Below are 26876 nucleotides of genomic sequence, written 5' to 3'. Positions count from 1 at the left end.
ATGTTCATTTTAGACACCTCATGTAGAGTCGCGCTGTGTCCTTTTGACACTTTTTTCTTTTCATGGCTTAGTGAGTGTAATACACTTATTGAGCGCGCATGAAAAATGTATTTAGTTGATTCCTAATTATTTTTCTTCTTCTTTCCCATTTCTAGCCATCATTTTTGCAAACTTAAATATCCAATATGGTGGATAAAAATAGTTGCAGTACAATGATGAAAAAAGATTGACACTACTTTAGAAATTTAAGAATAGACTCATTTAAGGATAAAATATTAAATTATTCATGAGATTCTTTCTCGAAAGAATTTAATATTTAAAGAGGAATTAGTTTAATTTTAGGTGAATTATAAACCTGCGAATTAGAATTTAAAAAAGTATGAAAAAGACATTAACAAAAAAGAAAGAGTGTGTAGGTGCCCATATGTTTTAGCAAAAAAGCGATGGAGGTATTTCGAGAAGACAATGGGGTGGGGGAACGAGTATGTGTAGATTTTTTTGCAAATAAATAGGGGTATTTGGAGAGGGTGGGGGGGGGGGGCAGGTGATTTTTCAAATGGGTATGGGGTTTTGTAGAAGACAATTGGGGGGGGGGGGGTCATATGGGAATTTTATACATTTAATTTTTTTAAAAAAAATTATATGGACAAAAATCCACGTGTCATTCAAGCATTGGTTACTTTACATGTTTACTAAAAATTCATTATCTACAAATTGTTTTTGACAAATGTCGTCATTTAATTAGCTACTTTATACGTCATTCGCGAGTGTTTGACACATCGTGACCCTACATGGGGTGTCTAAAATGAACATCGTCCACTTGAGAATCCTAAGTGAAACTTCGTGCCAACATTAAGGGGCCACCGACCATTTTGAAATAATATATCTTACTCCCTTCATCCAGTAATACAATATACGTAAAAATTTTAGAGTTGACCAAATTTGTAATATTTTTCTATTTAAAAAGAAAAATATTAAAATTAAAATTAAAATATTACTATATATAATAAGTCGTAATTAAAGGAGACACAATTCTATAAGAGAAAATTGTATATAATGACAAACTAATAATTTAAATTAAATGCTATAACAACACTTTGATTTAACTGTGCCATGTAGCAAACTATTTGTCAGACGCCTCTCTCCCTCAAACTCTCGCTCGCTCCCTCGCTTTATGCAATTAGAGATATATAAATTGTGTTTCTATTTGTATAAAGCGAGAGAAAAGTGTATATATATATATATATATATATATATATATATATATGCAAATACATATTTCTTCGTCTTATACACTTATAATTATACAATACAAATATTCCCCTACCCTTTCTGTTTTGTCTTTCTCTCTTTCTCACTTTATACAAACACATAATACAAAACACAATGTATAATATATGTTTGTATAAAGCGAGAGAGACAGATATTTGATATACAAACATTTTACCTTGATTCAATTATATACAAATTCAAAGTTTATACAGATATACAAATACATAAAATTGAATTGAGAGGCTGTCAACAATTTATACAAACGAGTGGCTTCCAATAATTTATACAAATGGTCTGCCAGTGAAATTATGCATCTGAAGAGGAACCAGTGAATTGTACAATTGTTTCTTTTGTATATATATGTATAGCGAAATTGTCTAGCTTCTTTTGAATATATGTATGGCGAAAATAGTCATAACATGTTTGTTATGGAACACAATCATGCAAACTATAATTATAACATACACATATGAATTTGTGTTTGCTATATTTGAAAGTTGCTCATTTTATAATACATTTGTAAGTAGGTGGAACCAGTTTTGTGATAAAAAGAACTAAAATAGGTGGGCCAACTTTGTGATATAAAAAACTTAGTTCCTCTCTTTGTATATTGAGAAACTTGACATCAAACTCCACACACACACACGCACGCACGCGCACACACACTATAGGTGGGCCAACTTTGTGATATAAAAAACTTAGTTCCTCTCTTTGTATATTGAGAAACTTGACATCAAACTCCTCTAATACCACTTATACACACACACACACACACACACACACACACATATATATATATTTATAATTGTACATCATGATGTGTGGATTGTACTTTTATATAGGCTTATTTATTGATCGATGAATACACGTGTGCATACTCCTCATTGCCAAACATATATAAGCCAAAAAAAGAGAGGTTCTAAGTATATAGTTGTAGGTGCTTGTACCAAAGTGCTTTAATAATTGTATTGTATGCCACGTGAAGGTACTTTGAAACAGATGTCTTACAAATACTGAAGTCTGTGTTCTTTGGAGCAGATTGGTTCACTCGATGAAGCAGGTGAAAAGTGCATCAAAAGTCATGGTTAATTCCTTTACTTTGTCTATTTTTGACAAATTTGGTTTTACGTCTGCCTTCTCTATCTGAATGGTCTCATTCATGCTTTTTCATTGGGTTCCTCAGGATATATTTTCTATTTTAGTTTTGCCATGTGTTTGAACTAGAAGTTTCACTATTTTGACGGAAAATACAAGCTAATTAGGGTATTATTACTTCGTTTTAGGTTTTGATCTAACTGTTTTATTATTGTTTTATCTTCGTAGTGCCTAATATGAATTAGGACACTTTCTTAGATGTTGTATCTCTATCTTTTTTTTCCAATTTTTTATCTCTTAGTTCTTAATTTGCAGAAATTAGCTCAGGCGGCGGTGATTTTATCTGCAGCTGAGGAGCAGGAGGCTGGAGAAACCCTTGGTGGGTTTTGAAAGGTAAAGACGGAAACACCCTTTGAGGAATCGAAAAGACAGAATCAGAGTTTGAGTGTTAGAGAGATGAAGGTACAATCTGGGAATTCTAGTTTTGTTGAGGGTGAAGAGGAGAAGAAAGAAGAAGTTCATGTAAAGGGAAATCAGAAGGAAATTGACAACAATGGCAGCTTTGAAGGTGAAAGCTTGCTGGAATTTGATGGTAGAGAGAGAGGTGAGTTTTTGCCTTTATGGATTTTTTTTTACTTCAATTTCTTCATTTTGATAAATTTGCTTGATGTAGTTGTTAGATTTATCAATATGCATGTTACAATTTATGATTATGGTTGATGCTCTGTTTACTGGTAATTCTGAATTTGAACTCTCACCAAAAAGGTGAAAGTTTGCGTAGTCACCAAGGGTCTCTTTGTACTTAGTATTGGCGCCAATGTTCTATACACTTACATATAGAGAAAATAGTATTTTCTGCTGGCAGATGCTAGGTGGGAGAAAATAGAACAACTTTATTCGGTATAAAAGCTTTACAATTAATATACTCATCCTAGTTGCTCGGACACTTCACTTTTGATGCCACACTGCTGTAGGAATCTCTAAAATTACACTACTTTTGAAAATCTGACACGTACCCATTGATATTTTTAAGAGTCCGAGAAACATAGATGATACATGAAAAAGTTAACAAGAATGAAAAGATTAACAAGAGCATTCACCAAGCTAAGGAAAAATCATTTTGATCATTCACGATCAATAAGTAGGACGATGTTGGAATAGAAATATGTATATATATTCCTACTTAGAATACGAAGAAGAATATATTGGAATAAAAATCCTAGTTAGAAAAGGATTTCAATGTATTGTCAATAAATAGGGTTTCATTATAACAATTTAGATATATAATTTAATTATATTTTTCTCATATATTTATAACATGGTATCAGAGCATTGGAGAGAACTTCAAGTCATCGATGTCAAACTTCAGTCACGACGGTGGGACTAATTTGTGTCATCTTTCAGTTTGAAGGTGTTGTGTAAATGACAACACAGTCATGAGACTCGGGAAGCTCATGTGAGCAAATACTAACCAAACCTATCGAAAAAAACCCTCCCACACGCCCCCACGTGCCGATCAGATGTGGAAATTTTCTGGAGAGATCTATTCACGCGCCGGCGTGTGAGTGCTGCTCTGGTCACATTTTTTTAGCAATTTTCTTCCTTTAGGATCACCTAGTATTTCTGACCAGAACCCAGCCAGTTGTCTCTAGATCCAATCACCGAAATTAGGGTTTCGGTGATTTTCAAGCAGTTTATGGCAAAATCAGAATTTGTAGGCCACCGTAGGTAGATTCCGACAGTTTCCAGCATGTTTCTTACTCTCTTCAAGCCAAATTTAAAAAAATATATTTCGGTTGTGATGTTTTTGGCTCCAAAAATATAAGGATTAAAAGTTCAAGCATGGGAGTTCAAACTATTTAGCTTGGGCTTCTTCAGTTAAGATGTGGTGCAAGGATCAAGGTGTTCAACATCACTTAACAAACAATGCTTGTATTGTAGATGAAAAGACAAAGTCTAGTGACAATGTTGCAAAAGCCAAAGCACAATGGGAGAGAGTGGATGCCCAATTATGTAGTCTTTTTTGGCGCTGTATTGATTCTAAGTTGATGCCCTTATTTCTCCAATTCCAGACGTTATTTAGGTTGTATAGTACAAATAAACAATCGTCTCCACAAGTAGTTTCGGTTGCGCAACCAACAATCGTCTCCACAAGTAGTTTCGGTTGCACAACCTGATGTTTCTATTGCGGGTAATTCATTTGCTTGTGTGTTATAGTCTAGTACTCGTGGATCATGGTTTATGGACTCAGGTGCATCTGATCATATCTCTGGTAATAAATCATTTTTGAACGATATGGTTTATTCATAGTCTCTTCAAGCTATTACTTTAGCCAATGGGATCCAAACAAAACCAAAAGGGGTTGGAAAATCCAAACCTCTATCTTCTGTCACCCTCGACTCTGTTCTTTATGTCTCTGGTTCTCCTTTTAATCTAGCAGTTAGTCGTTTGACGAAGGCTCTACATTGTAGCATAACCTTTTTGACGATTTGTTACTCATGCAAGACCGCATAACGGGACAAACGATTGGAACAGGACATGACATAAGGCCTTTACTACCTTGCCTCTTCATATTCCTTGAAAGCATGCTTCATTGCAGATTCTCCATATCTAATTCACAAACATTTGGGACATCCAAGTCTATCCAAACTGCAAAAGACGGTGCCTAGTTTGTCTAGTTTATCCAAATAAGATTGTGAGCCATGTCAACTTAGGCAACACACTCGTTCTACATTTTCATGTAGTACTGAGGGTCGTTCAGGGTCTATTTTTTCATTAATTCATTCTGATATTTGGAGTCCCAGTAGAGTCAATTTCAACTTAGGATTTCATTATTTTTTTAGTTTCATTGGTGAGTATTCAAGATGTACTATGTTTTTTTTAATGAAAGATCGTTCTGAGTTATTTTCTATATTCAAAAGTTTCTTTGCTAAAATACAAAATCAATTTGGTGTTTCTATTCGTACTTTTCATAGTGATAATGTCTTAGAATACTTATCCTCCCAATTTTAGAAGTTTATGACTAACAAAGGTATTATTCACCAGACTTCTTGTCCATAAACCCCTCAACAGAATGGTGTAGCAGAAAGGAAAAATAGGCATCTTATTGAGACTGCTCGTACTCTTATCCTTGAATCCCGTGTTCCGCTGTGTTTTTGGGGAGAACAGTTTTTACGTATTGTTATTTAATAAATAGAATGCCTTCATCTTCTATTCAGAATGAGGTTCCACATTTCATATTGTTTCATGAGTCACATCTCTATCCAATACCCCCTCGCGTATTTGGGAGCACATGCTTTGTTTATAACTTAGCACCACAGAAAGATAAATTAGCTCCTCGTGCCCTTAAATGTGTCTTTCTTGGTTACTCTCGAGTTCAAAAATGGTATCATTATTATTCACATGATCTTCATTGTTACTTTATGTCCGCTGATGTTACATTATTTGAGTCTCACCCTTACTATACTTCTTCTGATCACCATGATGTATCTATGGTTTACTCATACCACAGGTTTTACCTGTACCAACTTTTGAGGAATCTATGGTTACTTCTACATCTCAAATTGTAGTGGCACCACTCCTAACTTATCATTATCGTCCGTGTCCAGCGCTAGTCCCAGATGATTCATGTCATACGCCAAAATCTGCTCGTACTACGGAATTACCTCCTTGTAGCCAACCGCTTGTACTTCAAAAAAGGTATACGATCCACTCAAAATACTAACCCTCATTATACCTTCGTGATTTATCATCATCTATCATTACCACATTATGCCTTTGTATCATCTTTGCCCTCTATTTTCATTCCTAAGACTACAAGTGAAGCAGTTTCTCATTCTGGATGGAGGCAGGCTATGGTTGATGAGATGTCGACTTTGCATAAGAGTGGTACTCGGGAGCTTGTCTCTCTTATTGCAGGTAAATCTACTGTTGGTTGTCGTTGGGTTTATGCAGTCAAAATTGGTCCAGACAGTCAGGTTGTCGGCTTAAGGCTCGCCTTTTTACCAAAGGGTATACTTAGATGAGCATAATTTCTTTCATATCTCCTTTTTCAACAATAGTTAATCGATTCGCAATTCATAATTTCAGGTATGTCCAAAATTTATGGAGTAATCGAATAAATAACATTATTAAAAAAATGAAAATTGACTATACATAGTAACTTTCTTACTGTAAAATGAATTATACGAACACCAAGAGCTATTTCAAATCCAAATTTGTACAGTGTAAAGTATCACTTTATGTTTTTTTTGTTGAAAACCTAATTTGTTTTCTTTCTTTTGTAAAAAATGGTCTAAACCCATCTGCGATTTCGTTGATAGGTGTCGATCCAAATTGGTGTAAACCAGCCGGAGAGATTTAAATTCCTCCAGATTTGCGAGGCACAAAGTGTATCATTAAAGTTCTAAATTTTTAATTTTTATGCTTTAAATTTTTTTCAATTTCATCAGCTTTAGAAATACTTTTCAGTTTCCTCTTCTTTATTGAGTTGAAATTTGTCCATTTGTTAATGTAAAATTACATATTTGTCATTCTTGCTTTTGAATTTAATTTTTTCCATTTGTTATTAGGTAAAAATATACATACAAGGATATAATTGTCATTTTGCTTGATATTTAATTTATTTTTTATGTATAAAATATATTATTTTACTTGTCCATTAAATTCCTTCCACGTGATTGAATATTAAACACACAATTTCAAAATATCTTTTGTCTGAAAATTTTCAAAATACCTTTAAATAATTTTTCATCTTCATATTTTCTTCTCACAGATAGTTCATCATAGTTTGTGATATCAAGTTTATTTAGTCCTCTCTTTTTTCAATTCCAGGTAAGTTTTTCATCAAATTTTTGTCCTTCTGTCATATAATCTTTTTTTCTTATTCATATAGCTATACCTCGATTTCTGTCTATGTGTTAAATAAAAGCTCTAAAACTTTAATAAACATATCAAATAGAGTCGGATGAATGTATTGTTTCATGGTTAGAAAAATAAAAGCATGGTATGATGCCCTTAAAGACATAGTCTTGATTAAATTTTCATAAAAGGTAGAAATATCGACTTGAACTACTTTGTTGTTATGACTAGAAATTCTAGATATCCTGAAAAGGCCAACAATATCAAAAGCATAGGTTTCATCATTCAAGACATTTTCTTCAATATGATTTTTATAGTCAGAGCTTAATCCACCCTGATCAAAGGAAAGAGACTTGTCATGGTTATTCTATACGTCCAAACGACATCAATAGCCTATATCATGATATATGGAGAGATACCTTAAGAACCAACTGGGCTGAAATATTGCAACAAATTGTGCTGGTTCTTTCCCTTGATATACTCAACCCTGGATAACGTAAAGTTTTTGACTGAAAAAACAATAAGCGAAAAAAGTAATAACAGCATAGGTCTCCCTTTAAGTGAATTGCACATTGTGCTAGCCAATTGTGTAGCCATTTCTTGATTCTCCTGAATCCACAAAAATGATTCAACTAAGAAAATTCAATAAAAACGTAGTAGACCCTTATATGCAAGGATATTTAAACCTCGATGCTATCTTTTTCAATCCACCAACATAAGTAATAATCTTCTTTTCGTTCATGAGAATGGTATGTGTAGAAATAAAATGTAGCACTATCCATCGTAGAATTTATCAATATCTTCTTTGGGTATCAGTCTTTTCACTGCCATCAATACGTCAAGCCTGACAAATTTTACATTTTCAGTGAATACTGAGTTGGCCAAATTATGACACGGAAAACATTCTGATGGTCAGATTCAGACCTCTATCTTTCCAGCTTCTGTTATATGAATCTTGTGTACACATTCACCATTATTAAGGTGGTGGAGATGATTCATTGAAAGTGGACTATTTTAGTGAATCTATCTCAATCTGTAACCTTTATTGGCTTGTACATTGTTGTACTTTGTGAAGTTCATATAGGCAGTGATTTTTAGGGGTGATGCTTGATGTCCATGGTACATTATGAGATTTCTGCATTGCTTTATGTTATCTGCATTATGTTTTTATCTAAGAAGTTTTTATTCTAACCGTTTACCTCTCATGTGTAGTTTACACAATAGACAGATGTTAGGAATCAACCATTTGCAGTTTATACAATAGTAGTGTTTGTAACTGAACAGTCAAGCTTATTTTTATTTGTGTTAGTGTGTAATACATGTTTTATTTTATTTTATGTTGCAGCCTTAATTGAGATGGATGCTTCTTTATAGTTGGTAACAATTGTGAAATAGGATAGAGTTGTATGTTTGTCCATAGTCTTAAAGAACTATTTGTTGTTTGTTTTCTTCTTTGACTGGTGACTTTAAAATGTATTAGAAATGATAACATTCTTTTGCTTAGTGCTAACAAAAGCTAGCCTCATGCCTGGAGGAGAACATGGGGACATGAAAAAAATAACAGTTGTGACATGAAGATTATCACATCATAGTATGTCTATGCCACTTAGTGAATTAAGACTAATCTTTCTTATAGGAAAATTTGCAATGATATAATAATCTGCTCAACAGTCAGACAACTTTTGATAAATGAGCGCACAAAGTTCTTCACTGTTACACGTTAAATTTTTTGTATGTACATCAATGTCTTTTTAATGCTATTCACATAAAAGACCATCACTTTCTGTTATCCATTCAATCTATAGAAATTATACTCTTGGCAAAATTAATCAAGACAGTTGCAATTCAAATAGGCTTAAAATACAAGTTTTCCTCTACTTTCTGTTATCCATTCAATCTATAGAAATTACACTCTTGGCAAAATTAATCAAGACAGTTGCAATTCAAATAGGCTTAAAATACAAGTTTTCCTCTAAAGTTCATAGTTTTACCAAAATATCAAATAGGAAAGGACCTAAAAGGCAACAATCAACAATCTTGAAATACAATAATAACGATAAAAAACAATCATGCCCAAGTCTCAAACATATAAGGTCGGTTATAAGAATACTCATTGACCATGTTAGAAACAATATTATGGTGTTTGAAAGTTATGTTGTGTAGGCCCTTCACTTTGAATGTCCCACATGTGTCAGATTCTACACCCACCTGTCATTTTTGAAGAGTTCGCGCAACATAGGTTGGAAGTTACAATGTTCGAAATATGTACTTGCAAGGCGTCATCTGAAGCATTATATTGAATTGAATAACCCTGTTTACAGTTGCATTTTACCTTGTTTTTCATAAAATTTGTTCGATTATTGCACTCGTTAAGAAGTTGTCTGAAGTTGTGTACAAGATTCGACCTTGTTATTTCCACTTACAACTCTTACATAGTTATATTGGTGTATTCAGTTCCTTACCATTATGGGGGACGAACATAGTGGTGACCACTAGCAAGCAAGACGTCGAATGTGGGAGGAAGAGCCAAGTAATAGACACAAATAGGGCAAAAAATGACTCAACTTTGTTCTAGTTCTCAACACATCTTTTTGATACCTGTTTTGAGACCCCTATTATATAACCCTTTGGAAACATTAGTTGTATAAATTGTAACATTAGCATAAATCATAATGGTTGGTGCATAAATAAGCCTTTCCCAAACTTGAGTGCCCAACGACAAACAAAAAAAGCTAGTTGTGCCATGAAAGCCAAGCAATATTGACAAGTGGTGAAATATGATTCATTACTAAAATAACAGACATTGTGTATTTTGAAATTACAGTTATTTAAAAAAATATTTTTTACTACGTTGATTCTCAAATATATTTCATAGGTTATTCAAACAGAAGTAAAATTATTATAAAATTTTAAACGTTGGGCCCGTATTTAGCACGGACGACACTCATCTAGTAAAGTAAAGAATGGTCATGTTAAAAATATCTTCATCATTAATCAACCCTTCTTCTTCTTTTTTAACTCTAATTAGATCAGCCTTAAGAACTTTACCAAATGAATTAGAAAAGTACAAACTCATAAGCTTCGATGGACTATCAGGGTCAAAATTAAAATTTGTATGTCCCCCACATTTGAAAACATTTACAACGCTAAATTTCTTTATGTCAAAATGTAGATCTTTACCATTCAAATTGATGATGAACATATTGTTGCGATTATTTTTTGTCTCAACATACATCAATCTTCTAATGAGTTCGGATTGAACCTTCATCGAAGGCAAATCAAGTGGATATCCAAAAGGGGATTCCTTAAACAAGTGAAGCATGTTGACTTTGAAAAGAAGTTCAGTTATCTCGTTGAACACATCAACATTGACGTATGAACACAAACGTGATTGTTTCTTCTTTAGCTATAATTTTTTTAAAAAAAATGTAAATAATAAACAATTCATTTTAGTCAAAGAACTACAAATAAAGCTATGAAACTGTTAAATGTGAATATCACTCAGAATACATAAATAAATACAAAAATCATCCAAAATCAAAATTTATGTCCTTTTATATACCAACATAGTATCAAATTCCGTATATAATTTGAACAAATAAAAATAACTAATATATACAATTCTATACTAGTAAACAAGTAAATACTTTGCAAAATTAAAAAAATAACAATACAAAATGAACATTAAGAAGTACAAAATAAAACTTATTTTTTTCAAATAGAAAAATAAAAGATAGCATACCTTGGATAACTTTGTCCTTTTCATATTCGTCCTTCTCCTATTACCACAACGTTTAACAACTTTTGTTTTCCATGATTTACACCATATTTCTACAAATAGATAAAATATATTATAGCAGTTTTTCACTCAATAGTGCAACTAGGAACAAACAAACACTCAACAAAAGTCCATTGTATTACTTCATATATAAAATACTACTTAAGGACAAATACGACTACAAAACCATTCAACTACAAAATCCTTGAAACTCCACAGATGTTCTTCAAAAATAACCATATAATTAAACCCTTGCTTCAGATCATAATGTCAATAATTTAATTTTACAGATCCACTAGCTAGGTTCCAATTATCACTAGATTCACCGTTACCTACATAAAGATAGAACCCCAGTAAAACCTACAGATTCAGATGTAAGGACAATATCTCTCAATTTTCCATTAGTCTTTACATCAAACTCTAAAATCTTATTACATAAGTTATCTATTAGTTAATTAAGACTTATTACTTCGCAAGCAACAGTAACAAAATGCTCTTGCGCTAAAACAGTATTTAACACCTTCCTTTATCCTCATCCATACATCAACATGACAACATACCGCACCGTACAAACAATATCAATATCAATCGAAGATATTATTCATGGAGTAAAATGAAACCATAATCGCATAAATTGGTAGATTCCTTGAGAGGATCAAAACGAACAGGTCTTAGTAAAATAGGCCGTCCAACTAGATAGGCCAAAGAAAACATAACTAACTACATAGGCAAAAGCAACTCTTTAGTGCATTCCACCATTCAAAAAGCAATACTCACCCCACCCTGCTCTCACTCTCCAATTGAACCCAAATTTCCTTCAAACATAATTTTTTTATGACCGTGATGTCCAGTCAACTTTCTCACTTAATGGTTCACTAACTTACATCTAACTATAACCATAACCATCTAAATTAATCAATCATCAACATCATCTAGCAAAAACACCTAACTCCTAAATAAACACAAACCAATAACAACATATCAATCAATATATCCCAGAAAATTCAATTACAGTTTCTCAGAACCCTCACAACACTTCCCCTTACCATAGCTCCTGCCTCAAATTTAAAAACAAACGTCTACAAGAAAACAACACTTGTTCACTCATTTTGATAACAATAAGCTCATAAGAAAGCAAATTCAAACTGGACAAACAGATTCAAGTTAATAGGGGTAAAAGCCAACTGTACAATTAATTTCATGTATAATCATCAACCATACACCGTAAAATGTAACTTAGTAATTTTTTCCAATTTTGACTTGACCACCTTGTTGAGACGGATTCTTTTTGCAATTGGTATATGGTCTTCAAGATTGCTATCATGAGGACCTTGAACATTCGTAAAGATTTCTCTTTACTCTTTTTTAATTCCTCCATAATTGGTTTTAACAAAAGTATCTTCTTTCGCTTTACCCATTAATTGTTTGTTTCAATCACCTCAATTATACGAACTTCACTACATTTGGAGAAGAGGTGGAAGCAATCAACTCAAAATTTGGTGTTGTACATAGAACGAGACTGTTGAAATTGGTATTGTTTTTCATTAGACTAGGACTCTTTCGAGGTGTAGCCATAATGGAGTTTTACAAGAAGCAAGAACAATTTTGTGTTATAACAGATAATCTTTAGAATTTTTTTTTTTTGTAGGAATTTGTTATTCAAGAAATAGATACAAACCTATTGTTGATAAGGATGATTTTGAAAAATATGATGAAAAAAGATGATAAAAAGAGCAGTAATCAGTGCACACCGAAAAGGATGAAAAAAGAAAATATTGAAAAGAGGAGTTATTAGTGCACATTGAAAAGGATGAAAAAAAGAAAATGATGAAAAGATGAGTAAACATTGCGTCAAAATCGATTAAAATATGAATGCAATTTTTCCTGTGTAACGATGGTATTCATTCCTGCTATTTTAATAAGAGAGAAAAGAAAATGGGATATTTGCTAAAGAAACATATCAAAATACAATTTGATTGGAGTTCTGAAGTAAATAAAATAAAAGGAAAATATGAGTCCAAAAAATCAACTCACTAACAGAAACAACACTAGTTAATAAATCGAAGAGGAAAATATTATTTTTTAATAAATAATCATGTTTGTAATTAAAATTTTGTTGTAAACAAAAAGGTTAAAATAATATTAGGTAAATTATGATCTTAGAAGATATATTATTGTAATTTTTAAAATTATAAATGATCATATAGTGATAAAATAAGTCATTTTAATAATTTATTTTTAAAATTTTAATAATGTCATATTATTCAAATGTATATTTAGATTCAAACATACTGATTTTAAAGAGCATTTGATAAATTCGATTTGAGGAAATAAAAAATTTGAACTTGATAAGTTAGATCTAATGGAATAAGAAAGTTATACAAGGGGATCACGATCGTGATTGTGCAATCACTACTAAAAAATAGAAATTAACGACAAATAAATTTTATAGCTAAACAATAAAATCATAGCTAATATTATAATTTTCTGTTGTCATTGTTGCTTCTCAGTTCTAATATAGCCCGTATTAAATGACCTCTTAGGAATGATGATTATTGTTCTTTTCTGATCTTGCATATTAATGATACTTATATATCAATCATATTTTTTAAAAGTTCCTCGAGCAAAAAGAACACAGAGAAATGCCCCCAAGGCTTAGCTCGAATTGTAAAAGGTGAAAGATTTATGGCTTAGATCACAGGTTCAAGTTCTACATTATACATGCGGAGTCTGATATTTAAGTGGAGAAGAATAAAGAGGGGACCATTATTCACCGAGTTTAGAAGATTGTAACTGACCCAAATTGAGGTTCACATATATATTTCTCGATCATAAAAAAAAGAACTCAGTAAAATAGTCATGAAGCTTCCACCTTCGAATGGAATTTTCTAGCGCTTTTTTAATCCAAAATTCAAGAGATAATAGATGTAGTCTGTCTGTTTACAAGCATCCGCCTTTAATTAGTCTTTTCCATTGTGGTGATCGAGTAGACATCAGAAGGAAGTGTAACTTAATTGTTGGGGGAAATTAATGATTTGTCTTTTGAGACTCATTTCCTTTCTCTTTTGAAACAATTTTAGTTCAAGCATTGATCTACAAACACATCTCCAATAATGTGTGTGTGATTATTTATATAGATTATTGATGCTCTTTTTATTATATTTTCTTGTTGGAGAATATTTGATGGAGATAAGTGTTTATGAAATTACGATATTGTTGAGAGAAGAACAAATTAATTTTATACCCCCTAGTATTTTTCATATTAATTGTCCACATGAAATTATAAATAATATCATACTTGATATCTCACACATAATAAAATTTTAATGCTACTCCAAATATAAATTAAGGAGGACAAAATTGTAATTTTGAGGTGTAAAGTCAATCATAGCCTACAAAGGAGTAGGTGCTAGGAGATCTCCACTAGTGTAAAAAAATAGAATAAATAGTAGGAAGTGGATGGTGCCCATGTTATTTCCTGGACCCGTTGCATAGGGCATTCATTACGGAGGAGGGAAACTAAAAAGCATAAATACCTATTCTTTCTCCTCTCATTTTCCACAAATACATACATCACAGAGAAAGGGGAGGATAAAGAAAATCTCTTTTTGGCAATTAAAGTTGTCCCAGGTATTTTTTTTTTATATGTAATCTCATTTTCTGATTTTTGTTGCTTCTTTTCATTTTTCAAAATTCATGAATCCATCTCTGGTTTACAATGTGATGTATTTGATGTTAGAGTTATTGAGGGAGACTAAAGCTTCTATGTGCATTTTTTGTATTCAATAGTTTATGGATCTATGGTGTTGAGTGCTTCTTATATCCATGCTTTGTCATCATTATTTTTATATACATACCTTGTAGCCTGTAGGCTCAAATATGAAACACAAATATAGCAACTTCATTTGGATTCAATGTGGATGGAACAAATATATAGTGAGACACCGATTTAAGGTGGTGGATCCAGGATTTGGGTTTTGAGAATAGGTTCTAAGATTTGAGCTTTTGGAATTTTTTGAACCCTCAATGACTAAGCCAATCTCTGATTTTGGTTTAAAATCAAATATAAATATAAAAATTCTTTAAAATATCATATATATATATATATATAAATAAATATAAATATATAGATATTTTTTTTTTGTGTGTGGTGCCTGTTTGTTTATGGTTACAAGATTTGAGATCTGTTTATTCCAGAATTGGTAAATATTGTTTTGATCATGAGTTGAACTCTCCCCCCCCCCCCCCCCCCCCGCGGTGGAAAGCTGCAAGTGGACGAGATAAAAAACAAGTGGTCCAGATTTTGCTATTACATACATCTTGAAGCATATAACTGCCTGAGTGATACATATCCAAAATCAGAGTTAATATCGTTACTCAATTATGCACTCTTCTCTCAGAATACTCAACTTTTAATTTTCACTCAAAAGTCATTTAATTATGTACTTCTCTCAGAAAGTTACTCAACTTTAAATTTTAACTCACTCAACTATTCACTCTTTTCTCAAAAAGTCACTCAATCTATTTAATTGTTTTTTAATTAAAATTTACTGATATCAATTGTTTATATAACAACTCAAATTTTTTTTTCATAAAAAGAAAATCATATTTACCATTTAATGATCCACCCACCTAACCGATCCATTAAAAAATATAATATGATCCATTTTATTTTGCCTTTCATCTTAAATGATTCCCTCTCTTTCTAATCTACATTTTTCTTTTTCATTCTCCATTATTGATGCCTCTCCAAAAAGAAAATCAACAATGGAGAATGAAAAAGAAAAATGTAGAGGAGAAATAAAGGAAATAATTTAGGATGAAAAACAAAACAAAATGGATCATATTGTATTTTTTAATGGATCGGGTTAGGTGGGAAGATCATTAAATGGTAAAAAAAAAATTCTTAAAAAAATATTTGGGTTGTTATATAAACAATTGATATCGGTAAATTTTAATTAATAAATTGAGTGACTTTCTGAGTAAAGAGTGGATAAATGACTGACTTTTGAGTTAAAATTCAAAGTCGAGTGACTTTCTGAGAAAGAAGTGCATAATTGAGTGGCTTTTGAGTGAAAATTGAAAGTTGAGTGATTTTCTGAGAGAAGAATGCATAGCTGAGTGACCATTTGAAATGTTAACTCTCCAAAATCACGGGTTAACGATTTTTAAGGTCACTCAATTTCAAAAATTTATGCATCAAAATTACTACACTATATTTTTTATTGATAAAATAATTTAATTTACATTTTTGTATTAATTAAATCACTCAATTGAATATATCACTAAAAAAATTATGACACAACAAATGAAATTTAAGTGTTATAGTTGGGAGTTCTTATTACTGGTAGTTTTGTAGAGCTCGGGTTTTAAAAATTCATTTGTTTTGAAGTTAAATCATGTTTATTACTCTGTTTTTCAGGAAATTGTGTGCTGCGACAATTATTGAGTTTAGGGCTTATGTATTATGTGCTACTATAAGTATTGAGTTTTAAGACTTGTATATATATTTGCCTCTTAAAAATATAACGATATTAAAAAGTAATTAAAACAAACATTTATTATTGGAGATTGAAGATTAATTAATGCGGAGAACACGGCTTTGTGCAGTAGCATTTTGAGTCACTATACACTCCAAATTGAAAGCCCTAGCTCATTTCTACAGGCAGTTGCACCCTTTACTTGTTCTACACCTGGTCTCTTGAATGTGTGGCTTGATTCTTGAAAAAGGTCTCAGTAATAAAATAATATTAAATAGAATATAGTGATATTATAATTATTTTTTTTATCTATTTTTGGTTTGATATATTAAGGATAATATTGTCCTAAATCATGCTTTTATAAGCCTCGTATAAAATAAAATGTAAGATATTTTTCTCGCTCCAATCCATCACTTCCACTCATACTTGAGTTTTTTTAAATTTTTTTGAGATATTAATACTTTAATTTTTAACTTTTAGTTAATACTAATAGTTTATTATTTATTTTTTATCAAGTTGAAATGTTTTATTCATGTGGAGTGTGATGTGACAAATTCTTTAAGTAAAAGAGATAGTGTATTGCACACACAATGATAATTTTTTTTTATAAAGGAGAGATGCGTATTTTTCAAACTAATAAGTAATTGTTTAATGATAAAACTTAAAAAGAGAAATAGTTTAACTGTGTTTTTGACACTTGTCTCTGATATATATATATATATATATATGATTTTCTAATGCGAGCCTGTTAAATGTTCTGTTAGGTTAGTCTAATTGGAGCAAATCTGTGTTTTATGTGTTTAGCAATTGGACCATCTCAGATCTTGTTCAGTCACGTGATGGGAGTATTACTGTGTAGATCTAGTTAACTGAGAGGCACTTGTTATTCTTAAGTGAACATGGGCTGCTCGTTGCAATATTATGCTTTTATGTATATTATAAAAAAATAATAAATATAATAATACTTTAGATTACTAGAATTAAATAAGTTTATGGACTATAAATTTTTAAAATATTTTGAATTGCAAGTTATGATAATTTATAGTACTTTTTATATAATTTATAAATATATAAATTTCGTTTCTAAAAATTTTAAAATTGCATATAATAATTTTAATTGAATTTGAATTTATTTGATTTTGAAAAATTAAAAGTGTCACATAAATTTATTGATTCTGTGCGGACATATATGCGTATTGAATTTCTGCATTAAATGAGACACTTATATCCAAAAAAATTTGGCATAGTACACAAATATGATCTTTAATTTGGTTTCGAATCACATTTATGCCCTTTAACTTTGGATGTGCACAAGTAGACGTTTAAACTTGTATAAAGTTAAACAAATAGACACACATGTCCTACATGTCATCCTGCATATCATTTTTTGTCCTAGTGTGTTGTGCCACGTAGGACTCATATATTTATTTATTTGAAAGTTAAATAGTTAAAGTGCTTGTTTGTATATTATAAAAATTGATAGTTAAAGTTAAAATTTGAATCCAAGTTAAGAATTTAATATATGTATTATGCCAAAAGAATTTGCTGATATTTTGCTGATTCTGCTCCTCAGATTACGTGGTCCATCACTCTTTTAATTTTTCCCGTCTTTCTTCGCTTATTCTACCTAGATTATGTGGTCCATCACACTATTGAATCTTTAATTCTCACTCTTGCTTAAGCTGTGTTAATTATCATCCACGTAGGTTCTTTATAATATAGTAATTAATATTTTTCTTAATACAAGGGGTTTGTTTGATAGAATGTATTAAAAAAAACTAATATATGTATTAATAATATCTTATTTAATATATTTTTTTAAAAATATTCATAAGTTATAAATTCTATTATGTATTCACGAGTGTATTACTATTAATACATAAAAATCTATGGTACTAATAATGCAAAAGAATTTAATCTATGCATTGACATAGTTAAAGACTTAATTGTCCCTTAATTTTTTTATGTCTTTTCTATCATTTATATAAAGGGTATCTTTGTAAATTTATAATTTCTTTTAAAAAAAATTATGCAATGCATGCTATTAAAATATACAAAATAAGAAATAATCCAAACATTTAATACAAATATTTAGTATTAATCTTTTATAACCTACCAAATGACCCCTTCAGTATTGCTAGACTTTTTCAAAGTTCAAAATAAGTAATTTTTTTTAAAAAAATTTAAGAAAATTTAATCATTTATTTTACGGAAAAAATAAATTGATTTTTGTATTTTGAGAAAGTATTTAAATTTATCTATGTTCTTTGTTTGTACCTTATCTCCGTTAGGACAAGGGGTATATACAAATAAATAACTATTAGGGACCAACAAGGATTGTGGGGAGTGATAAGTTTTCTTTCATCCTTAATTAAGAGGTCACAAATTTGAGTCCCTTGGATATACAATTGTAAATGATAGGGAATGTTGTTAGGACCAAAAATAAGCAGGTGTAAATGCGGAAGCTAGCAAAGCAAGCCTCGAAAGGCCACGAGTAAGAAGACAACGAGAAATATACCAAAAGACACAAAGATTTAACGTGGTTCGGTCAATCGACCTACGTCCACAAAGGAGATGAGCAATCCACTATAAACATGAGAGTACAAAATACAGAGGGAAACAACCTCAACCAATTCACTCGGAATACATGAGAGGTTCACACAAGTGATAACGTATCAAGCTTGTGACCCACAAATTCTCCCTCTAACCAAAACTCTCAAAGCCCTTAAAACTACATTGTGAATGCTGATTAAGTTAGAAAGAACATGTCTCTATTTATAGAGTCCTAAACCTTTTCCTACAAGAAAAGGATTAGTCAATACAAAACCTTTTCTTAAAAGGAAAACCTATTTAAGGTAAGAAATTAGGGCAAATAAAACCCAACAAATCTCCCTCTTGGCCTGAATTTCTGACAAAATAAATTTGTCCACCTTCTTCACTTAATCTTCAACAACTTGCTTCTCCTCTCCATAATCTCTTTTGCAAAATTTGTGTTTAACACATAGAATCTCTCTGAAACAATTTCTCCAACAAAATCTTCGTTACCGTCAAAAAGGTTGCGGCTAGAACTACACCCGTCAAGATGAACACCTTTTTCTAACCTGGTTCAATCATCGATTATCGAACCACTAATCCTGACTCCGTCATTGAATCTGGCTCTGATACCACTTTGTTGGGAAAGACAAGACACTAACAAAGAATGTCTGACAGGATAACAACGGAAGAATACCCAAGTCTATACTTTTCCTTTTCGATTTGAACCAAGAGAAGACAAACAACCACAAGCAATATGATAGTAAGACAGCAAGTAGTTCAACCAAACAAATATAACAAGACAATAATAAATCAATCACACAAGACACCAATCTTTACGTGGAAAACCCTTCGATGTGAAGAGTAAAAAATCACGGGACCAAAAGCTCCACTATAATCACCAAGAGTTACAATATTGTTCTCCAAAATTGGCCACAAAACAAAGTGTCAAACAACGAGCAACAACAAAATAAGATTGCACCAAATCTAGAGAATTAAAGGAGCAAAATCACCAATTTCGCAGCTACTGTTCACGACAGCAAAACTGAAGCTGCAGGCCACCAAATCCAACTCTGTCAGTTCCTAATCAAAGATTGAGATGAAGATAATATGCTGTCCAAAAATCAGCTCAATTGGACAAGAAACGAAGCGGGAATCGCAATTTGAAGTTGGCTGTTATGACTGAAATTTGACTGCGAAAAACTACTCTCTTTCTCTCTTTTTGGCTGCTGAAAAAACTCTCTGTATATATGAAAATAAGACCTAAATAGGCTTATATTTGCCTCATAAGAATGGGCCTATGGAAAAAATGGGTTGGTCCAAATTGAGTTTTTATTTATCCACATAGGAAGGGAAGAAGACCCATAACCCAACAAATGTTTTACCCCTCAATGTGTCGGTGTGAATTCAAATTTAGTCGGACTCCAATGTGGGTACGTACACCATTTAGGAAACCCAAAAAAGAAACTCCCATCTCCCGATGCGATGTCAAATTTAGTCGGGCTTCAATGTGGATATGAGACATGTAAGCTGTTCAAATTCGGGTGTGGATCTAGAGATAGGATCCTCTATGATCTAAATTTTGTGATTCAGGGATACATATCAATGTATGGATACGGATGCGGGAATTTGACTCAAGTAATTCAAATATTTAAAAATAAATTATAAGACCTAATTATGAGATGTGAAATAACTTGAGGATAATATATAGATAAAGAGGAGAATCCTAAAGGAGATAAAAAGGAAAAGAAGTGACAATAGTAATTTATGTATAGAAGGTATTTTATTTTCTTCAATTTCACATTAATTTTTGTGTTGATTATAAAAAATCATTGAATTAATTTCTCCCTTGAATTTGGTCAGAGTGACCCAAAACGGCTTGACAAGATTGGGTACAAATTACCCACATCCGCGCACACGGATGTCGCACTGAAAGTGAATAATCGCAGCAACTTTGCCGGACATTGGGGTAAACCAAGAAAGTTATGATCCTATTAATGCAGACGTGCAAACAAGGAATAAAAATATTTGCCATGTGTTTTGTATTTAAAGTTCAAAGTAGTGAATATTAAGTTAAATACTAGCTGAACCATTCTTGACTGCCAATCTTGATTATATGAAGGAATAGTTAATACACAATGTCAAAAAGCAGTCTTAGGAGAATTATCTTTACCAGTTTTTTGCTCTCTTCTTTATTGATATTTTCTGATGTCTATTAGCCAAATTATGATAACATCAAGAGTTTGTCATAATGCAGGTTACTGAACAATGGGTGCAGGAGGTCGAATGTCCACTCCTTCTGAGGGCAACAAGTCTCAGTCTAATGTCCTCCAAAGAGTTCCTCATTCGAAACCACCCTTCACTGTGGGTGACGTCAAGAAAGCCATCCCACCCCATTGTTTCAAGCGATCTGTCCTACACTCTTTCTCCTTCGTTCTTTATGACCTCGTAGTAGCCTTTCTCCTTTACTATGTTGCAACTAACTATTTCCATCTCCTCCCTTACAATTTATCCTACGTTGCCTGGCCGCTTTACTGGATCTGCCAAGGATGTAATCTAACAGGAGTTTGGGTCATAGCACATGAATGTGGTCATCATGCCTTCAGTGACTATCAATGGCTTGATGACACTGTTGGCCTTGTCCTACACTCATCACTACTTGTTCCCTATTTCTCTTGGAAATATAGTCATCGTCGTCATCATTCCAATACAGGTTCAATGGATCGTGATGAAGTATTTGTACCAAAGAAGAAGTCGAGTATGAAATGGTTCTCTACTTATCTCAACAACTCACCAGGAAGAATTCTTGTACTTGTTGTCCAGCTCACTCTAGGCTGGCCTTTATACCTCATGTTTAATGTTTCAGGTAGACCTTATGATCGGTTTGCTTGCCATTTCGATCCCAATAGCCCTATCTACACAGATCGTGAACGCCTTCAGATCTTTGTATCTGATGCTGGCATATTTGCTGTACTCTATGTACTTTACACTCTTGTGGCAGCAAAAGGACTTGCCTGGGTTGTCTGTGTTTATGGATGTCCATTACTCATTGTCAATGGATTCCTCGTATTGATAACATATTTACAACACACACATCCTTCATTGCCTCATTATGACACATCGGAATGGGACTGGTTGAGGGGTGCTCTTGCTACAGTTGACAGAGACTATGGAATTCTCAACAAGGTATTCCATAACATCACAGACACTCATGTAGCACACCATCTATTTTCAACGATGCCGCATTATCATGCAATGGAAGCTACAAAGGCTATAAAACCAATATTAGGTGACTATTATCAATTTGATGGGACATCAATTTGGAAGGCCATGTATAGAGAAGCTAAAGAGTGTGTTTACGTCGAGCCAGATGAAGGTGACCAAAACAAGGGTGTCTTTTGGTATAAAAACAAGTTTCATTAGACTTAGCTACTAGACCATGGGCAAGGCCGGTGAGTTTAAGTCCCCATCTAGAAGGGATTTGCTTCCATTTTTCTTGGATTTAAGCTTGTTTTGATCGAAAGCGAATTCCAGTTTTCGTTTTAAGTAATTTTGTTATTTCACCGATTTTAGACAACTGTGGTTGCTGCTTTGTTTTCCCAAGTCACAATGTTTTGTGTAAAGGGAAATACGCCTAACATATATTTCAAAACACCATTTAAGTTCCATGACAATATTTCATCTTTATCTTCCTCAATATTCAAATCCTCTCTGCAATAGGAAAAAAAGGGAGCCAATTTGACTATGCACAACCTAACGATATATCCAATACCAATGATTTGTGCCTAGAATGCGTTGCTAGATCTTTGCTCTAGATAGCTATACATGCAACAACAAAGGCGCTTTGACCCGGGGCGCACGGAAGCCTGTGTGAACAAGCACCGAAAGCTTCTTACCGGTGTGTGTTCGTGAAGCTAATAGTTCAGACTAAACAATGAGTGTTCTTTCTTGGTCTACGCGGTACACCATGAAAGAAAAAATAGACTATGGTCTGAACTAAAAGTGCAAGCATATGGAACCATATATAGATGATGTTGTTCAAAAGAAGAGAATAGATTTGAAAGTAACATAAATACCAAATTACTTTTGAAAAACAGTCAAGTTCCGTTAGGGAAATGAAATACCAATCTCAATAAAATAACAATACTGAAATTTAGTCCAATCAATTGTTTGGTTATTGCGCATTCTTCAAAAAAAATATATTGTTGTGTCCTATTTTTCTCGTGAAAGACAGTTCATTAATGCAATAACTTTTTTTTAGGGTAAAAGAGAATTGAAGAGATGCCACATAAAAAAATTAAAGGTGCGTCGGAAACCATTCCAATAAATTTGTAAATTATGTGGGAGAATTACATGAGAAATAAGAAGTCATTAATTATTAACTAAAATGGCTAGGTGATAAAGAATTTTAAATTTTATTAAGACAAGTAAATCAAATATGCAAGGTTGATTATTAATTTAATTAACGCAAGTTTAGATGTTTGGATAATTGAACAAACTAACTAATTGAGTAATTAAAATGAGTAAGTAGAACTAGAAATGTAATTTCACTTATTACTTAATTATTATTAAAAACTAAATAACTAGGTGTTTCCTGCGAACACTTATAATATCAGATGAACAACAAGAAAGAATTCAAATTAACAAAATAAAAGATTGTGATTATTTTAATTAAAGAACATAAGCAAATTAATTACAAATAATTGTTCAACTTAATTTATACAAATATAATTAACTATATTAAATAATAACAAATCTTGAAATAAAAAACAAGAACTACCCCAAACAAATATAAAATTTAATTTGTATGAATAACGGTACTTAAGATAAAAAGATGAGACGAATGACAGAATGTAACGACCTGATTCCGTCGTTAGGAAAACAAATGAAGAATGAATTGGGACCAGAAAATATTTTCATAGTAACTTGGAATTTCCCAACCTAGTCCAAATTTGGATGAAATCGTAGTCATTAAGGTGTAGAGAAATCTAGTAATGTATGAGAGATCTAATTGTGAATTTGATTACATGAGTGGATAACTAAGATGATAAGGAACCCTTGCAACTTTACAGAATCGAATTTGGGTGAGTAGAACTTATGAAAATGATCTTAGGGTGAACATGTACATTCTGTTTCTGTTGAAGCCGCTGGGCGGGATTTTGGGTGCCAGAGCGGGGTTGCTATAGCGCGATATGTCCGCTGTGACGGGCCAGACGCGACTTAAAGTCGTTAATAAACCCCTAAACGACCTTATTTGATTTTCAAACTGCAATATTATGATAAATAAAAGTACTCATCTTATTGAGTTGAAACAAAGTGAGCAAGATCAACAACAACCTTAGGAATTTTGAAATAAGCGATAATAAAATGAGTACTTTCACTTTCTATTATATCAAGATTCAAAAAATTGATCAATTACTTACATAAAATACCATATGATGAAAATAAAAATATTCCATCATGAACATTAAATTCACTAGCCTTTTGTATAAGAATGAACAAGTTTTGAAATGTGACATATACTGTTTATTAAAAACACATGACTCTACTAAGTGGTAACACGATGTATAGAGTCTGACACCTGCCCGATGCTGGAAGGTCGGAAGGATTACCACCTTCATTTGTATAAAGTATTGATCAATATTTTCAAACAAAGGATGTTTCTAAGAATGAAATATCACGATTATGTGTAAGTATCACAATTTTCTTTACGACGAATAATTAACTTTCTAACCTAATATTGTAATCAAATCAAATCATTTTCATGAATAAATTATAGAAGAAAAATGAAATTGATATAATATTTGTAATGAGATATGAACTTTAAATTTAAATAGGTAAATTATTGATAAACATACCTAATTCTAGGCTAGAATTTTACCATATATTTCTAAACATTTTGGGCAAATTATTTTTTGGTAAAATTTTGCCATGTGGTTGATCACAAACTTCTAAATCATTTTTGCAAGTCATTTATGGGAAGTTTTGCCATGTGTTTGTCCACAATTTTACAAATATTTTTGGAAAGTAATTATTGGGTGAAGTTTTGTCAAGTAAGATTGACATAGATTTTTTTAGGAGATATATTTGATTTTTTTTAAAAAAAGACACGTCTCGTGTATTTTTAAATATATCTCTTGTATTTGAAAATATAAACACTTACACTAAAAATATCATACACTTATACTCGCTCCAAGTTATAGCCATGACTAAATATATTACTAAAATATTGAGTTAACTTATTAATGACACAAATTAGTTAATAGGATATTCCAATTATTTTTTGTAACTTTCTCGTACCTAAATCATACAAGTTATTTTTTTATTTAGTTATAATATTTTATTATATAATATTTAAAAGTTTGACCTAGTCATTAGTGATGTGCTTGAAAATCATCAGATCTATGATTTCTCCATCTTGTAGCATTGTGAATAGAGTTATCTAGTACTTATTACTGGTATAAGGTAAAATATATCCCGTCAAAATTAGTCAAGATGCACATTAAATTGACTTGGTCACGACATTATCAAAATATATAGGAAAAATTCATAAGTACCCCCTCAACCTATGCTTGAAATCCCTGAGACTCACTTATACTATACCATGGTCCTATTATCTCACGAACTCGATCCTAGACCCTGGACTTGGGAGGCACTCTAGAGCCATTGCTGTACTCAAGAGAACACTTGGCCATACTTACTTACTCAACGAAAGACTTGACTTAACAAGAAAATCCCAAAATATAACTTTAAAGAGATATAAAACTTATCCAAAACGGAAACTTAAGTCTTTAAAATACATATAATGCAAAGGCAACTGAACTACTAATTGTCTATGAAGCCTCTAAAACAAGGACGGATGTCGGGACAAGATCCTCGATCATCCTAACAACAAAATACTAAATACAAAGTAAAAGGAGTCCTCAGAATGCATGGAGACTTACCCAACAGATTCTGAGTGGTCTACTTGATCAACGAGGCGCTCTGTGCTATCCTTGTTACATTTATTTACATCATGATACAATGCAGGCCATCTGACATCACAACATTGAATAAACGAGTATGCGAGTTGGAATGCTAAAGAATTCATAGGCTTGTAAAGATTCTGAAAGAAACAATTACCTTGGCTTTTCTCAACTAATGAATAACTTAACTCAAAATAAAACAATGAAACATATGTAATATATGAAAAGCTTTATAAAACAGAAAAATCATCTTAGTTCGTTAATGAAAATGTAATAAAAAACTCAACTTTACTCATATAATAAAGTAATATAGATTTTGTGGGAGATTCTCTAACTGACAACCACCACTATGAGCCTATTTGGCGATACAACATCTTTCCCACGCTATTAGAACTGTCCTACACTCTGTCGTCATATAGAACTACTTAACTTAGTGGATCACTAGCTTATGATAAAAACATCTCAAGGAGTCATCTAAAAAGTATGATCCTTTACTATCCATGATGGTTACATGATTTATGGAGACTTAAGTTAATATGAACTCGCTTCCTTTAGTTTGATATAATTACTCAAAACTTAGCTTAAAAGCTCTTTTGAATCGATGTTCCCTTTCTTTCTTAATTGTGAAAACATTTTAAACTTCTTGGTAATACTTAGTTCCCACACACGACTTTGAAGAAATGTTTGTGTAAGACTTTTGAGAACTTTATAAACTTCTCTTGACTTGCTTCTTAACTTCTACACTTGACTCTTAACTCTCCTTGCATTGAATTGTGGATTCAAGGATTATGATTTGTGATAGGAAATATCTCATGATGTTTAGAAATGTTTTTAGATATATAAACATGAGAAAAGTCATGAAATCATCATCTTAGAACAAGCCTGCGATGCAGA

The 26876-nt window shown here is 32.0% G+C and overlaps 1 protein-coding gene and 1 long non-coding RNA gene across 3 annotated transcripts; both read left to right on the top strand.

Moving 5' to 3' along the window:
- The first annotated feature begins 7058 nt into the window (after window positions 1-7058).
- LOC101250777 (uncharacterized) lies at window positions 7059-8582 on the top strand. The gene is made up of 2 exons (XR_182535.5): window positions 7059-7200; window positions 8094-8582. It is a non-coding gene; the product is annotated as an uncharacterized lncRNA (long non-coding RNA).
- Window positions 8583-14375: 5793 nt separating this feature from the next.
- LOC101250481 (delta(12)-fatty-acid desaturase) lies at window positions 14376-22691 on the top strand. Of its 2 annotated transcripts, XM_026029849.2 has the most exons (3): window positions 14476-14635; window positions 20881-20986; window positions 21275-22691. In XM_026029849.2, the coding sequence occupies exon 3, from the start codon at window positions 21286-21288 to the stop codon at window positions 22438-22440; it is 1155 nt and encodes a 384-aa protein (XP_025885634.1). In that variant the 5' UTR covers window positions 14476-14635; window positions 20881-20986; window positions 21275-21285; the 3' UTR covers window positions 22441-22691. The 2 variants fall into 2 exon arrangements, with proteins under 2 accessions (XP_004234773.1, XP_025885634.1); XM_004234725.5 differs by lacking the exon at window positions 20881-20986 and having other exon boundaries at window positions 14376-14635.
- The last annotated feature ends 4185 nt before the right edge of the window (window positions 22692-26876 follow it).

Source organism: Solanum lycopersicum, chromosome 3 (genome assembly GCF_036512215.1).
Source record: "Solanum lycopersicum chromosome 3, SLM_r2.1".
Taxonomy (NCBI): Eukaryota; Viridiplantae; Streptophyta; class Magnoliopsida; order Solanales; family Solanaceae; genus Solanum; species Solanum lycopersicum.
This window is presented reverse-complemented; position numbering and strand designations above follow the sequence as displayed.